At 44.4% G+C, this 13891-nt stretch overlaps 1 protein-coding gene across 4 annotated transcripts in view; it reads left to right on the plus strand.

Moving 5' to 3' along the window:
* LOC115095285 (anillin-like) overlaps window positions 1-7111 on the plus strand; it is a 173973-nt gene extending 166862 nt beyond the window's left edge. For all 4 annotated transcript variants that reach the window (XM_029608758.1, XM_029608760.1, XM_029608757.1 and 1 more), the window contains exons 24-25: window positions 2271-2443; window positions 5415-7111. In XM_029608758.1, coding sequence (XP_029464618.1) covers window positions 2271-2443; window positions 5415-5619 — 378 coding nt within the window. In that variant the 3' untranslated portion in view covers window positions 5620-7111. The remainder of the gene's footprint in view (window positions 1-2270; window positions 2444-5414) is intronic.
* Window positions 7112-13891: the final 6780 nt, after the last annotated feature.

A 13891-nucleotide genomic window follows, 5' to 3' on the forward strand; every position in this document is an offset into this window, starting at 1 on the left:
TGAATTAGTAATTACTACCGCTATGCATCTAAGTGGTTGGGGGAGCCCATTGTCAGGGCTTGTTGCCAGTACAGGGTTTCTTTGATTCAATGGAGATGTGGCCCATCAATCATCTAGAAGCCAGTGATCAGAAAAGCCTTGTTGGAGTTCCTGCCCATGGTCTGGGGAAAGGTGACTGGTTTTCCAACAGTGCTATAGAGATGGAATGTGTAAACAGGCAAGGAGGGTGCCAAGAGTGCAGCAGTTCCTGAGGAGGTGAAGCTTCTATTCCGATGGGTGGAAACATCTAGTGGCAATTTCAGCAGCATACATTGCCAAAGTGGAAAATTTAAGTAGATTTTTTGAGCAGCCTCGTTTTGGACCCCTGCAAATGGGAGTGCATAAAGGAAACATTTTCCCTAGTTCAGTTCAGATGGGAAGCTCCTCAAATGGATTTGATAACAGTGGCTCAGCATACCCAAGTGTCTGCAATTTTTCAGAAGGAGAAGGGAGTCAGGATTAGCATGTTTCAATGCTCTGGCTCAAGAGTGACCTCAAGGGGTGCTGCTTTGTGCTTGAATCATCCAGTCTAATGGCCAAGGTTGAGAGGCACAGAGGATTGGTGGTCCTTAGAGCTCCAGAGTGGCCCAGGAGGCCATGGCTTACGGATCTCATGCGGCTCAGTGGGGTCCCTTGATTTTCGATCATGTACAGCAGTTGTTGCATTGGGACAAGCAGTAAGGTTACCTTTCTTGCAGCCTGGCTTTTGAGAAGGTTGAGATGTAAAGGTTACTCAGAGGAGGTGATTTCTATGTTGCTTCAGGTTCTGAAACAGTCAACTTCCTTAGCCTGTATCAGGGTCTGGAAGGTCTTTGAAATGGATATTTGTAACAGGAGTAGCCCCATGCTTTTACTCCAGACTTCAGACATTCCTCTCCATTTTGTGGAAAGGCCTAGAGAAGGGATCTTGTGCTGAATTCTCAAGATACATATGTCAGCTTTGGCATGTTACCATGGTAAGATTCAATGGAGTCCCTTGGTGTCTCATCCAGATGTGGCTTTCTCTGAAGGGTCAAATTGTCGTCCAGTTAAGCGCTTGGATCCCTCTTGGAATCTTAATCTGGTCTTGAAAATGACCAACAGTTTTCATCTGTCAGACCATTTGTGCTGTTTAATCTAAGGCTACAATTGTGAAGTGGGTTAAGGAAGCAATTGCATCTACCTATATTTGCAAAGGTTTTTGAAGGTACTGGAGGGACTCGGGTTCATTCTACTATGGCCCAGGTGATATGGGCAATGTATGTTTGTGTCGCTATAAGATTTTGTAGGGCCACTATGTGGTCACTACATTATCATCTGGATGTGCAGGCTCTGGATCCTTTTTTTGGGGGCAAGCTTTTTTGAAAGCAGGACTTGCAGACTCTGTTTACGGGTGGCTTGGTTACATCCTATGCATTTAGACTGGTCTGGTAAGGTCAATAAGGAAGTTAAAATTAGGTTTCATACCTACTAATTTTCTTTCCTGGAGTCCTACCAGACCAACCAGTCTTGCTCTTCCATATGTTTCCAATATTGTTTCAGAGAACTGAGTTTTTGTATCCCGGTCAGTAGAGGAGTTTGAAAGATTTACCGTGTTTTATTGGTGGTTGCTGTACCCCTGTTCATCATGGAGCTAATCTTCCTTGCTTTCACTCAGGCATGCTGCATCTCCTGGTCCAAAAAAGGTGAGAGGCTAACTGCAGATTGAATTATGCAAAAAAATAAATTAATTTTTTTTTTTTTTTTTTGCTGTTACAACCTTAAGCAGGACTTCTGAAGGCTGATTCATGTTTTTTGTTTGTTTTTTTTTAAATCTTTAGGAAACTTAATACTGGATTAAACTGAATATCTTTACACAAACCCTGTGAGTGCTCCTATAGAGGGATAAATAGAGCTGTGTGGGATCTGTGGATGAGTAGGGAAGATAAGTGAGATGCAGCCATGAGAGCAGTGGGGGAAATGGCTAGGTATGGTGCTGCCACATTGGATTTGTGGGAAGGTATGAGCAAGGTTCAGCTACATGGGTAGGAGCAGGAGTATGTGAGTGAAGTGTAGTTACATTGGTTCTATGAGGAAGAGTGGGTGGTGTGGTACAACCACATGAGGGGTTGTAGGTAAGGTACAACCAGGTAAGATTTGAGTGGGGGAATTGTAGGGAAGGTGTAGCCATGTGGGATCTGAGCCGAGGAGAAATGTGTATGAGATGCCAATATGTGGGGTGGGTGAAATAAGCGGTCTTATTTCTCTTGCAGGATCCCCTTGGTCAGATAAACTTGGCTAACTGTACCAACACCTGGATAGAGGCAGCCAGTCGTGAGTTCTGTGCCCGCCCACATACACTGGAGCTAATCACCATGCGTCCACAGCAGGATAACGACAGAGAGTCACTTGTGACCCAGTGCCACAACACACTCTGCTTCACCAAGTAGGTAACCCTATGACGGAGAGCATGGTTTGGTTTGTTCCTGTTTGTAGATCACTTCCTCAAATGCTTGGAGTGCTATAAAACCACAGTGCAATAATTATCAATCATCCAGTATTTAGCATCCTTCTCAGCCATTTGTGTTTCAAGCATTGCATCTTTCCCAACCAGTATTGCATTTATATCCTTACCTGAGGAGATTCTAAGCTCTGCTTTGTCCATTCATTTCCCATTGTGTAGCAATGTGAGTTAATTCAAATTTACTTCCCAGTGCACTTAATGAGTTAGGGCCCAGGATGAAGCAACAATCTTACTATCGGATCAGTCTTCCGTGCATTGGCCATCTTGGATTCAGATGTCTCGCTCTTTCAGCACTTTTGCTGATGTCCTGATTTTCCTCTGAGAACAAATCTGTCCATTAACTCTGTGCATGAGGTCTCGGACATGGCAAGTCACAAATGTGAAAAATGGGGGGAGGGTTTGTACCCAGAGCTCACAGCAAGACTCTTGCCCAGCTCACATCACATGACCTCCCCCTTCCCCCCCCCAAGTAACTTTATGAACAGCAAAATCCTTCAAAGAGCTTTACCTGCAGGCATGCACCCCCTTTATTGTGGGGAGGAGAAGGAACCACGCTGGTTCTGGGCTGGTCAAGGTGTCTGTGCAGCATCAGTGGGGTCTTGTGGCTCACCTAGACTTCAGCTGCAGTGTAGAATGACCAACATTGTTGAAAGGTGTCCTCTGATTAAACTGCTTCAGGAACTCCCATTTACCCAGTGGTAAGATTAAGTGGCTCAGTGACGCTACACACCCCAAATACTAACTAGTTTTTGCAAGTATTATAATACTGAGCTTTTATTGCTTGCAGTTTCTTTCCTTTTGTAATTTAGATCATGAGAAATCAAGGATTCTCGTGCAGATTGTCTCTAGTGCCTTTGACACAGTAAGGCATGATGAGCTAATTATGAGGATGTAGAGTGCTGGCATCACTGGAGTTGGTCCTAAAATGGTTTGTTTCCTTTTTCTATAACAGGGAACGTGTCCAGTCAGGTGATCAGTCTTCCTCATGGAAGATGCTAGCATTGGGTGTTCCCTGTCCTCTGTTCTTTTTAATCTATAGTTAGCACCCCTGAGTTTTTATTACAAAATGGGCTTAGTATATTTTATGTATGCTAATGACTTGCAAGTGTTTATCCTATGTACAGGTTCTGGTGTGTTCTCAGCTTCCTAACAATGGCCTCACTTTTAAATATACAAAAAAAACAAATTGGTTTGGCTTGGTAATACTGATAAGTTTATGCCACCCTCGGTAGATGTTGAAGGGCAGCCATTATAGATACATATGAATTCCTGGAATTTGGGCGGCATTGTGGGGACTTCAGTTTTCTATGACTCATAAATACAGCAGACAGCACAGATTGCCTTTTATAAACTTAAGTTGCTGAGGCCTTTAAGGCAAATATTGCCTTCTAGTCAGTTTAGGACTTTCATGTTTTAACCCACCTAGAGTATTGTAGTGGGCTTTACATAGGCTGCCCGATAAACTGCTGAGGGTCCTCTAACTTGTGCAGCATGCTGCTGCATGTGTGTTAACTGGGCGTCAAAGGACTGGCCATGGATTGCCAGCACTTCAAAATCTTCATTGGTTTCCAATTAAATATAGGGTTAGGTTCTGTTTTAGTTTTATAGAAACATAGAAACGACGGCAGAAGAAGACCAAACGGCCCATCCAGTCTGCCCAGCAAGCGTTCACACATTTTTTTCTCATACTTATCTGTTTCTCTTAGCTCTTTGGTTCTATTTCCCTTCCACCCCCACCATTAATGTATAGAGCAGTGATGGAGCTGCATCCAAGTGAAATATCAAGCTTGATTAGTTAGGGGTAGTAGGGGAAGTAACCGCCGCAATAAGCAAGCTACACCCATGCTTATTTGTTTTACCCAGAATATGTTATTCAGCCCTCCTTGGTTGTTTTTCTTCTCCCCTTCGGTTGAAGCAGGGAGCTATGAGTTTTAACTCATAAACTTGTGTTCTGACTCCTCGTGCATGGTACCAGCCCTCTCACCCTTTGCCATCAACTGGCCAATACCAATTGCAAATGCCAGCTTTGCAAAATTATAGGCTTCAGAGGGCTAATCTAGAGCTTTTGCACACAATATAGCTCTTTGGAACGCTCTGCCAGGAATGCTTAGGGCTGAAGAAGACATACAAGTGTTTGGAAGCAGTTTAAGTCCTTGCTTTTTAAAGGAAGCATTTGCCTGACGTAACAGTATTAAAAATGCTATTTGTTTTGAATGTTAACAGCTTTTAATATGTAATGTTGCTGTGTTTGGGAGAATTTTACGAATGTTAATTTTGATTGTACTCTGCACCGAACTTGGTGTTGCTGGAAGCTGTGGAATATAAAAAAATTTTTAATAAAATAAAAATCCTACCTAATTTTGCTGCCTCAAATTACTGGGCATACTTAACAGATTTAAGAACTTTTGGTTCCTTATTACCCTAGTTGGTTACATCCCTGCAACTTGCCATCTGCTTCTAAGGCTGCTGGACAAATTGCCTTTTCTCTTGGTGTAGCCTGGAGGAGCTCAGATGTAGTAATTTGCATGCTAGTACTATGCTTTTTTTTTTCAGTAGATTCCCCCTTCTCCCACACGTTCTGGTATTGCAGTGTCATTCTGTACCTGCAGCTCTTAGTTGACCACTGGAGGTTGCCTTTTGATCTGTGTCTTATTGATTTCATAGCATCTGTTTTGACTCCTCTGTAGGGCAAAATCAAAGTGCAGAGGTCAATATCTCCAGGTTTTCCCGCAGGGATTGTGCATTGTCTGAAACTTGTTGGCATGGCAGATTAGGAAACTTGATTGTGTGGGCATGCCATTAATGGGAGAGGGCGCAAGGGAAAGCTCAAAGCAATGATCTAAAGGTTGATTTGTTATGAAGGGGAAAACCAGTTTTATTTTTCTTGCTATAGAAACTGGCTGTCCGCTGACACTAAAGAGAAACGTAATGCGTGGATGGAGCACCTGAACCAGGTTTTGGTTGATCTGCGGACTTGGCAAACAGGACCTAGCATTGGAATGTGTCTCCCTCTTCACAGCCAGAAAGACCACAATGGCCCTCCAGTATGTGAACCTGAGCCTTACAAAGTGTCTGAATTACAGGGTTTTTCACAATAAACCAGCTTCTATAATTGACCTATGGCACAATATGCTATCTGGAAGATGCATCTTCTTCTTTCAAGTCTGTACAGGCTTCAATGACTTTCCATCTAAAGGTTTTATTGAAGGGCTAAATTTTGCTTTGTGAGACATCAGTAGCAGGATGAAAATTGATGTACACACAGTAAGAACAGAGTTGAAGGACTCTATCCCTTTTTCATTCGGTTCTAGGATGTAATTTTTATTCCTAGAGTTTGAAGCACCTATGCAGACAAGGTTTGCCCTTTGTAATATCTGCTCTTGAACAGTTTGTAATCCTCGAATCTTGATGTACAATGAAGTAAAATATTGCAGCTTTATAACTTCTGTGATCTTGCTGTCCAGCCAGAGACGTCAGAAATTCTACTCATGTGACCATGGGCAAGGTTGTGATATAAGTGGTCTTGAACCACTTAGATGGCGGTGGTAGTAAGTTCCAACTTCCTGAACAATAGAATGGGAGTTGTAACCCATACGCTTGCTGAATGCTAGGATGAGCTTTTAATGGACGTGGTCTTGCTGAATGCAAAGGATGTTTGTAAGCTCTGAGTTTCCTGAACACTAAAGCTGGAGATGTAAACTCTCTAGGCTTGGAAGGGGGTTTCTAACCTGTTTTTAATGTGAAAAGAGCACTTAGCTGTTATTTACATATGAATGATCTACTTTTTATCTGCACTTGTTAAGTGTTGTAACCTCACTCATGTTGCTGCTCCTGCTGCACAGTGGTACCATAATTGAAACCAATGTGTTGTGGGTATTTAGGTGGCATGAGAAAATTGGATAAAGGGAATATTGATGCAAAGAGCAGAGGTTTGACCACATATTGTGCTTTCAGTTCTCTAGATTAAGGATGCAATAGACTTTCAGCTCATTGTTTTTCTCTCACAGGTGTTGAGCATAACTGGATTTGTGTTTGAGACTCTATAATCTTTGCGTCAATGCTAGAGTGACTGAGCTCCCCATGGGTGGAGGGGGAGGGGTTTAAATCAATCTATGCAGGTGAACCCCCTTATCTACTAGAAGCTGAAAACAAAATACTTTAAATTGAAAAATGACCATCTAATATTGTACACATTAAGGTTATTAGCAACCAGCTTCTCATGCACATGAAGATAATCATTGGTCATATAATCCACTATATATATATATTTTTTTTACTTTTTCATTTGCATTTAAAAAGTTCTCAAAGTCATGTCCATGAAGGTCTGTCCCATATGCAGACACTAGACACTGACTCACTGTTTTGAATCCATTTTACATTATTTCCCAAATTAAGATATGGACAGCATGAGTGGTCAGACCTGGACTCAGGAAGAATGCAAATTTTTGTGACAGAACATTGATATTTTCCCTGTAACAATATTGCTGTTTCTCTTGTATTTTTAATGTTTAAGGTACTTAAATTTTTTTTTAGATATTCTGCTTATATTTGTAATAGAACTTTAATAAAGATTAAAAAAAGACAATTTTATACCTTGTTTTTGGTCTTTGCATTAAAGCTCACGAAGAGGTGAAAGAGTAAAGGGTAACATTTTTTTTCCTTCACCATAAGAATATGCCATACTGGGTCAGACCAAGGGTCCATCAAGCCCAGCATCCTGTTTCCAACAGAGGCCAAACCAGGTCACAAGTACCTGGCAAGTACCCAAAAACTAAGTCTATTCCATGTTACTGTTGCTAGTAATAGCAGTGGCTATTTTCTAAGGCAACTTAATAGCAGGTAATGGACTTCTCCTCCAAGAACTTATCCAATCCTCTTTTAAACACAGCTATACTAACTGCACTAACCACATCCCCTGGCAACAAATTCGAGTTTAATTGTGCGTTGAGTGAAAAAGAACTTTCTCCAATTAGTTTTAAATGTGCTACATGCTAACTTCATGGAGTGCCCCCTAGTCTTTCTATTATCCGAAAGAGTAAATAACCGATTCACATCTACCCGTTCTAGACCTCTCATGATTTTAAACATCTCTATCATATCCCCCCCTCAGCCATCTCTTCTCCAAGCTGAAAAGTCCTAACCTCAGATATTGAAAGCTTCTTGAAAGTCTGTAACAGCCCCTCCCTTTGAGTGATAAGGAGGCCCAGCTGATTGAGGCAGGGAAGGGTGGGGACCATGTGGCCAATAGGGCTACCTGACTGATTTGAAACTGAGCTAGGAGCCAATGAGAGAGGGAGGGGTAGCATGGACTCAAACAGTATGGGGTGGGAAAGGGAGTGGTAGCACATTAGTCAACGGAGGACGACAAGAGCAAGCAACTCCCCTTCCAGGTGCAGCTTCCAGCACTCCTGGGCAGAAGAAGCAGGCCCGAAGCTACAGCTGTTGGGTTTTCTGTGCTTCCCCTCTGAAGCCGTGGGTGTTTGTGGATCCGAAGTGCTACTCAGTCTCCCCTTTTTAATTGTGGCTGTCCCTGGAGTCTCTCCCCCTCCTTCCAGGTAAGCATCCATCCCCCCTTCTTGTCATGCAATTGATTTGGCTCCTCTCTGTCGTAGTAGTCCTGCAGCTGTTTCCCCCCCATGTTTCCCCTTTTAATAAAGTTCTTGTTTGGTGTGCATTGTTTTCTTTAGCTATTCCAGGTTTTTGTATTTTTCCTGCGTTGTTTTCTGTATTCCTCCCCCACATGTTCCCCCTGGCTCTTCCCAGACACTGGCATTGGTTTCTCCCCTTGCTTAATAAATAAGCATGCTGAAAGAAGAACTTTTTCTTTAGCTAATTCTTATTCAGCTATTCCAGGTTTTTGTGTCTTTTTTTCTGGGTTTTCTGTACAACCCCCCCCCCCCTACCTCTGGCAGACTCCTGCTCTTTGCCTTGGCCCTCCCTACAGCGATTTCTCAGGGGGTGGGGGGTGCCAGCTGTCCCCCCCACCCCCTTTCCTGTGGCCCCCCTCACCCCTCCTATTTTCCTGTACAGCTGTCTCTCCTTCTCCCCCCCCCCTCCCCAATATGCCTAACTTTTATTCGCCCCCTACCTCATTTGGCCAGCGCCTGATCATCTCTCGTGGGTTCTGCCTATTAATTGGCAGAGGGGGGTGGATATGTGCAATGCATGGCACAGACAAAGAGAGGGTGGCCAGCCTGGGGGCGGTCAAATGGAGGCCTGACAAATAAGCATGGCCTCCAAGGACGGCCAAGGGGGTAGGTGAGGCGGCAGCGCATGGAGCGGCATTCACGGAATGGGATACCAGAGGCTACCACCTGCACAGAGCAGAAGGTGGAGGGCTGCTGTCTCACTGGGACAGTGACTGTGGGGAGGGGGGATAACAGTATGAAGTCTTTGCCTGTGGGGGTATAGGCCAGCCTTATAAAAGGTTAATGTTAAGTTTGCATAAAGTATTTCTATATATTAAGTTCATGCTTGTATGGCTGTGGCCATTTTTATCCACTCAGTGTTATGGACCTTGTATTGCATCATTGTTGGCGGCGGGGGGTGCCAAGAAGCTATGGCATGCCCAAGCTATGCAGGTAGATAGTCTACCAATTCAGTTTGTAAAGAGATATATATGAGGATTAGTTGCAGATCTTCAAGTGGGAAATGTGGAAGGGAGTCAGTAGTAGCCCTGCCCATTGGGATATTTAGTAGTCACTTCACTTCATTGAGCATGGGTGGCTTTCTCTGAAAATCAGATGACCTGGGCTTGAACCGCCAGCCAGACAGGCAGGAGTCATTATTTAGCAGCTACCCCCCCCCCCCCCCCATGGCCCCCCAGGATGGGTTCTCTGACACCCTCCCCCTCCCAGGATTCTAGGGCTCGTTTTTTATCTGAATTTGTCCTCCTCCTGCGTAGATCCTATTTAGCCAGCCTGCAGGAGGAGGAAGCAGCATTCCATACTGTGAGCTGGGACCTGGTAACATCAGATAAAAGTGGGGAAGCTCCTGAGGTAAGTCCTGTATGTCCTCCCTCAGTTGAGTATTTAGAGGGGGGTGCTCCTGAGGTGAGTTTTAGGTACTCCCTCCCTCGGTTGATAGAACAGCCTTAGACTGGGGGTTTCCAGATTTTTGATCTGGGCTTCGGACAGCCTGCTGTGAGCCTATCTCTTGGGGGGGTTTTTTGTGAGTTGTCCTGAAAAGAAGTTTTGTGGGTTTTTTTTCACCTTCCTTTCTTTTGTTTCCTCCTTGCCTGAGAGAGAAAAAAAAGCAAACAAGGCAACAGTCTATCAGCAGCAGTTTTATTTTTGGAGTTGAGGTGAGTGAGACTGGTTATTTGGCATCAGATCAGGAAAGGAGAGCAATGTCTGCTCCCCTTGAACACAGGAAGAAACTGCTCTGTGCAGTATCTGGAATGTGCTGATGGATGGGGGGGGGGATATCTGCCTGGTGTACAGACAGGATAAGGAGAAGTGAGCCACTCAGCTAATTAGCAGTACTGGGGGAGACTACATTGGTGGGGTTAGTGGCTCATCCTGTTCTGCTGATGTGCTTGCTGCCATGGTGTCGGGGTCCACCTCCTTTGTTTTCCACAGTGCAGGAAGCTCTTCCTGTTTACTCCAGAGACACTTTTGCTGCAGCATTAAAGGAACGGCTAAAACGTTTCTGATGGGATCTCATGCTTGGCCTGTTTTCTACATCAGACCTTTCTGTTTGTGGTAGAATGAGGCTCTAAGTCCTTGTTAGGAGTCCTTGTTCCCTGGATGATTGTCAGGAGCTGCAAGAGGCTGTAGAGGACCAAGGGGCGGGGAACTTTTCCAGATCACACAGGTCTCTAATTGACCTTAAGGGGTTGAAGGAAATGAGGAGGAACTGGCAGAGAGGACTATCCCACTGAGGAGGAAGACGGGTCAGCTATGGTTACATGATTTCATAAGGAGGAGGTTTATCTGCCTTGGTTTCTCAGTCCCTGTGAATCTTAAAATCTGAAGAAAAGGTGGAGGAGGGTCCCATTTCCTTTGACTTTCCTAACATGCTTGTTTTGCAAAAAACCCTCACGATTGTTTCCTTTGAACAAATCAGTCAAGGATTTGATTGGCTTAAAATAAAACATTTCTGGAACTAATTTTAAAGGGACATAGTCCTTGGCAAAGCAGTGCCCTCTCCCAAGACAAGGAAACTGGATGCATGCTTTTGTACTGGTCTTGGAAAGGACTACTCTTCCAATGGTGGGAGTCGAGGATCTCAGGAACATGCAGGACAGTAAGATATAGGCAGTGTTTAAGCAGGCCTTGAGGCTTCCAATATGGCTCTTCAGGTGGCAGCCAGTGGCTGCATTGTCATAAGAGTAGGATTGAGGTTCTCAATTGTTTTTATAAGAGACTTTGCTAGCTGGCATAGCTTTGAGGCAGCTCAGATAGAGCCTGAAGTGATGTTTTTGGCAGATGCATCCTTTGCTTTGGTTTGCATGTTGGCAAGAAACAGGGTTGCTCTGGTGGTAGATGTTACATTGAATCGGTAAACCAGTGCTGAGGCTACAATACAGTAATCTGGCTTAGCTTTCCTTAAAGGGAAGCCTTTATTGAGAGAGGATCTTAAGAAGATGGCTAAGAATTGGAGAATCCAAGGTTTCCAGACTTCCTAAAGCTCTTCACATTAACTCCAGAAATTGGTTCAGAGTCTCTAAAAGTAATCCAAGAAAGTCTTAAGTGGACCAGACATCTCAATCCTTCACTGATTTTCAGTCCTTTCATAGTTCCATAAGAGGCAGTAAGGATGGGAGTTAGATCCTCTAAGTCAGGGATCAGGAACCTTTTTGGCTGAGAGAGCCATAAACGCCACATATTTTAAAATGTAATTCCATGAGAGCCATACAATATGTTTAAAACTAAATACAAGTAAATGTGTGCATTTTATGTAAGATCACACTTTTAAAGTACAATAAGTCTCTGAAAATATTACACCAGGCCTTAAGACACCAATACATCTCCTATTAGGAAAACGGACCAAGTCAGGCTGCTATAGAGCCCTACATAGAAACTACACGCCAGCAGAAAACCTCACCTGAATCGTGCTGTCCCTCACCTAACATAGAATAAAGAGACCAAAACGCATAACAAGAAGCATGCAGACAAAAACTGAATTGGAAACTGCAACAAGCCAGAGTCTCTGTATGCAGCGTAACAAAGGAAAAAAGAAACATCACCCATCCTTATAAAACAAATCAAGAAATATAAAATAATCAGCAGTAAAACTGTACTAACAAAAAGAACATATTTCGAAACAGCTGATGAGTGGAATATCCAATAATTAAAAACTCATATAAAACATTTCCAGATACCAACAAAATATTTCAAAATAGCAGACACAAAGATCCAGTAATGAAAAATAATAAGGATACAAACATTTTTTTGCTCTGCATACCTGGGAACGTTTGATATCCAGGTGTCCTGAGATTGTTCTGAATTAGCAGGAGGCGGGGTGGTTTGCTTGGAACTTTCTCCTCTCTCAGTCACATACCAGCGCTCTCTCTCACACTGGCTCTCAATGACACACCTATACACACATGCTCTCAGTACTCACATATACACATGTTTTTTCTCTCACTTATATAGGCTCTTAATTACACATTTACACACATGCTGTCTATCTTTTCACGCTTACACACACACAGGCTTTCAATCACATAAATACATGCTGTCTTTTTCTCTCACACACAGACTCTCATTCACATGCTTACAAACATGTCCTCTCTTTCTCTCATTTACACACAGGCTCTCAATCACATACTCTCATGCTCCATCACCTAAATCAGCTCTCAATCACACACAGACACACATGGTCTCTCTCTCTCATTTAAACACAGGCTCTCAATCACATACTCACATGCTCCATCACCTAAACCAGCTGTCAATCAGACAGACACACATGATATCTATCTTACTTATACACACAGGCTCTTAATCATACATACACATGATTTCTCTCACACACAAAGGATCTCAATCATACACACATACTCTTTCACACAAACAGGTTTTCAATCACAAACTTACACATACAGGTTCCCAATGGTAAACTTACATTCATGCTCTCTCTCTCACAGGCAGGCTCTCAATCATTCACATACATGCAGTCTCTCACTCACACACACAGGATCTCAAACACACATGCTTGCTCGCTCATTCACTATCTCTCTCCCCCACCCCCACCCCGGGAACTCGCGGCAGCAGCAGCCTCCTCCCAACGCTAACCTCCTTCATTTTCAGCCCTCGCGGAGGCGAAGGCGGAGTCCCATGGGCCGCGGTTGAAGCTCTTCATTTTCCTCCGAGCCGCGCTGCAGTCTTCTTCCCGTTGGACACTAGCGTGGCCTCTTCTTCCCGCGCAGGCACCCGATGACTCCAGCGCTGGCACCCGGCTGACTCCAGTCGTGCCGCTGCCGGCGTGCTCTCTTCTCCTCCCCCCCCCCCCCCCCCCGCAGCCCGGAAGAGGAAGTGGTGAGCATCGGGTGCCTACGCGGAAGAAGAGACCACGCTAGTGTGGTCTCTTCTTCCAGCGCAGGCACCCGATGCTCTCCACTTCCTCTTCCGGGCCGCGGGGGGGGAGGAGAAGAGAGCACGCCGGTGCCGCGTTCCGCCCGGGCTGACAGCATTTTAAGCCCGGGCGGCGGAGGACCGGGGAGCAGCTGGGTCAGCGGGGAACCGCGAAGTGTGGCGACACTTGTCTGCGAGCCAGATGCAGCCCTCAAAAGAGCCATATCTGCCTCGCGAGCCATGGGTTCCCGACCCCTGCTCTAAGTTGATCAATTTTTTATACTTCATAACTTTTAAACTACAGAAATATTCATTTGCTTAAAGTGAAATGAATTTAAGAAACAATTTAAACTACAAAAGGAAAACACACCATTCCCTGTACGTACCCGGATCAGTCCAGACTGTGGGTTGAGCCTCCTTTCCAGCAGGTGGAGACAGACTAAAACTGAAAGGATATCCTATATGAGGACAGAGCCTATCCTGTAACCCCTCAGTATTAGTCTGTCTCCAGCAGGTGCAGCACGTCTCCCTTCGGTCTCCTGATCTAGGCTAGTCAGCCTTCTTTCTCTTCCTTCCTTCTGGGATCAAGCAAGTACTTATTCCTTAGGGATTTTGTAGTTTTTTTCTTCCTGTTAAAATAAAATTAAAAAGTTAGTCAGGAAGTTGTAGATTTTTTCTTCAGGAGACAATTCCATCTCCTGGCTCTTGCTGGACTCAGGGGGGCTTTGCCCCTTGCGCAGTGCATAGCCTGTGTCCGTTACCACTTCCAGGTGTGGGGACAGAGTCTGGTAGTCCAATTCTCGTCTCCTTCACCACCCCCCCCGGCTGCCGAAGGGTCACATTTCCGCTGCTG

Source organism: Rhinatrema bivittatum, chromosome 7 (genome assembly GCF_901001135.1).
Source record: "Rhinatrema bivittatum chromosome 7, aRhiBiv1.1, whole genome shotgun sequence".
NCBI classification, from domain to species: domain Eukaryota; kingdom Metazoa; phylum Chordata; class Amphibia; order Gymnophiona; family Rhinatrematidae; genus Rhinatrema; species Rhinatrema bivittatum.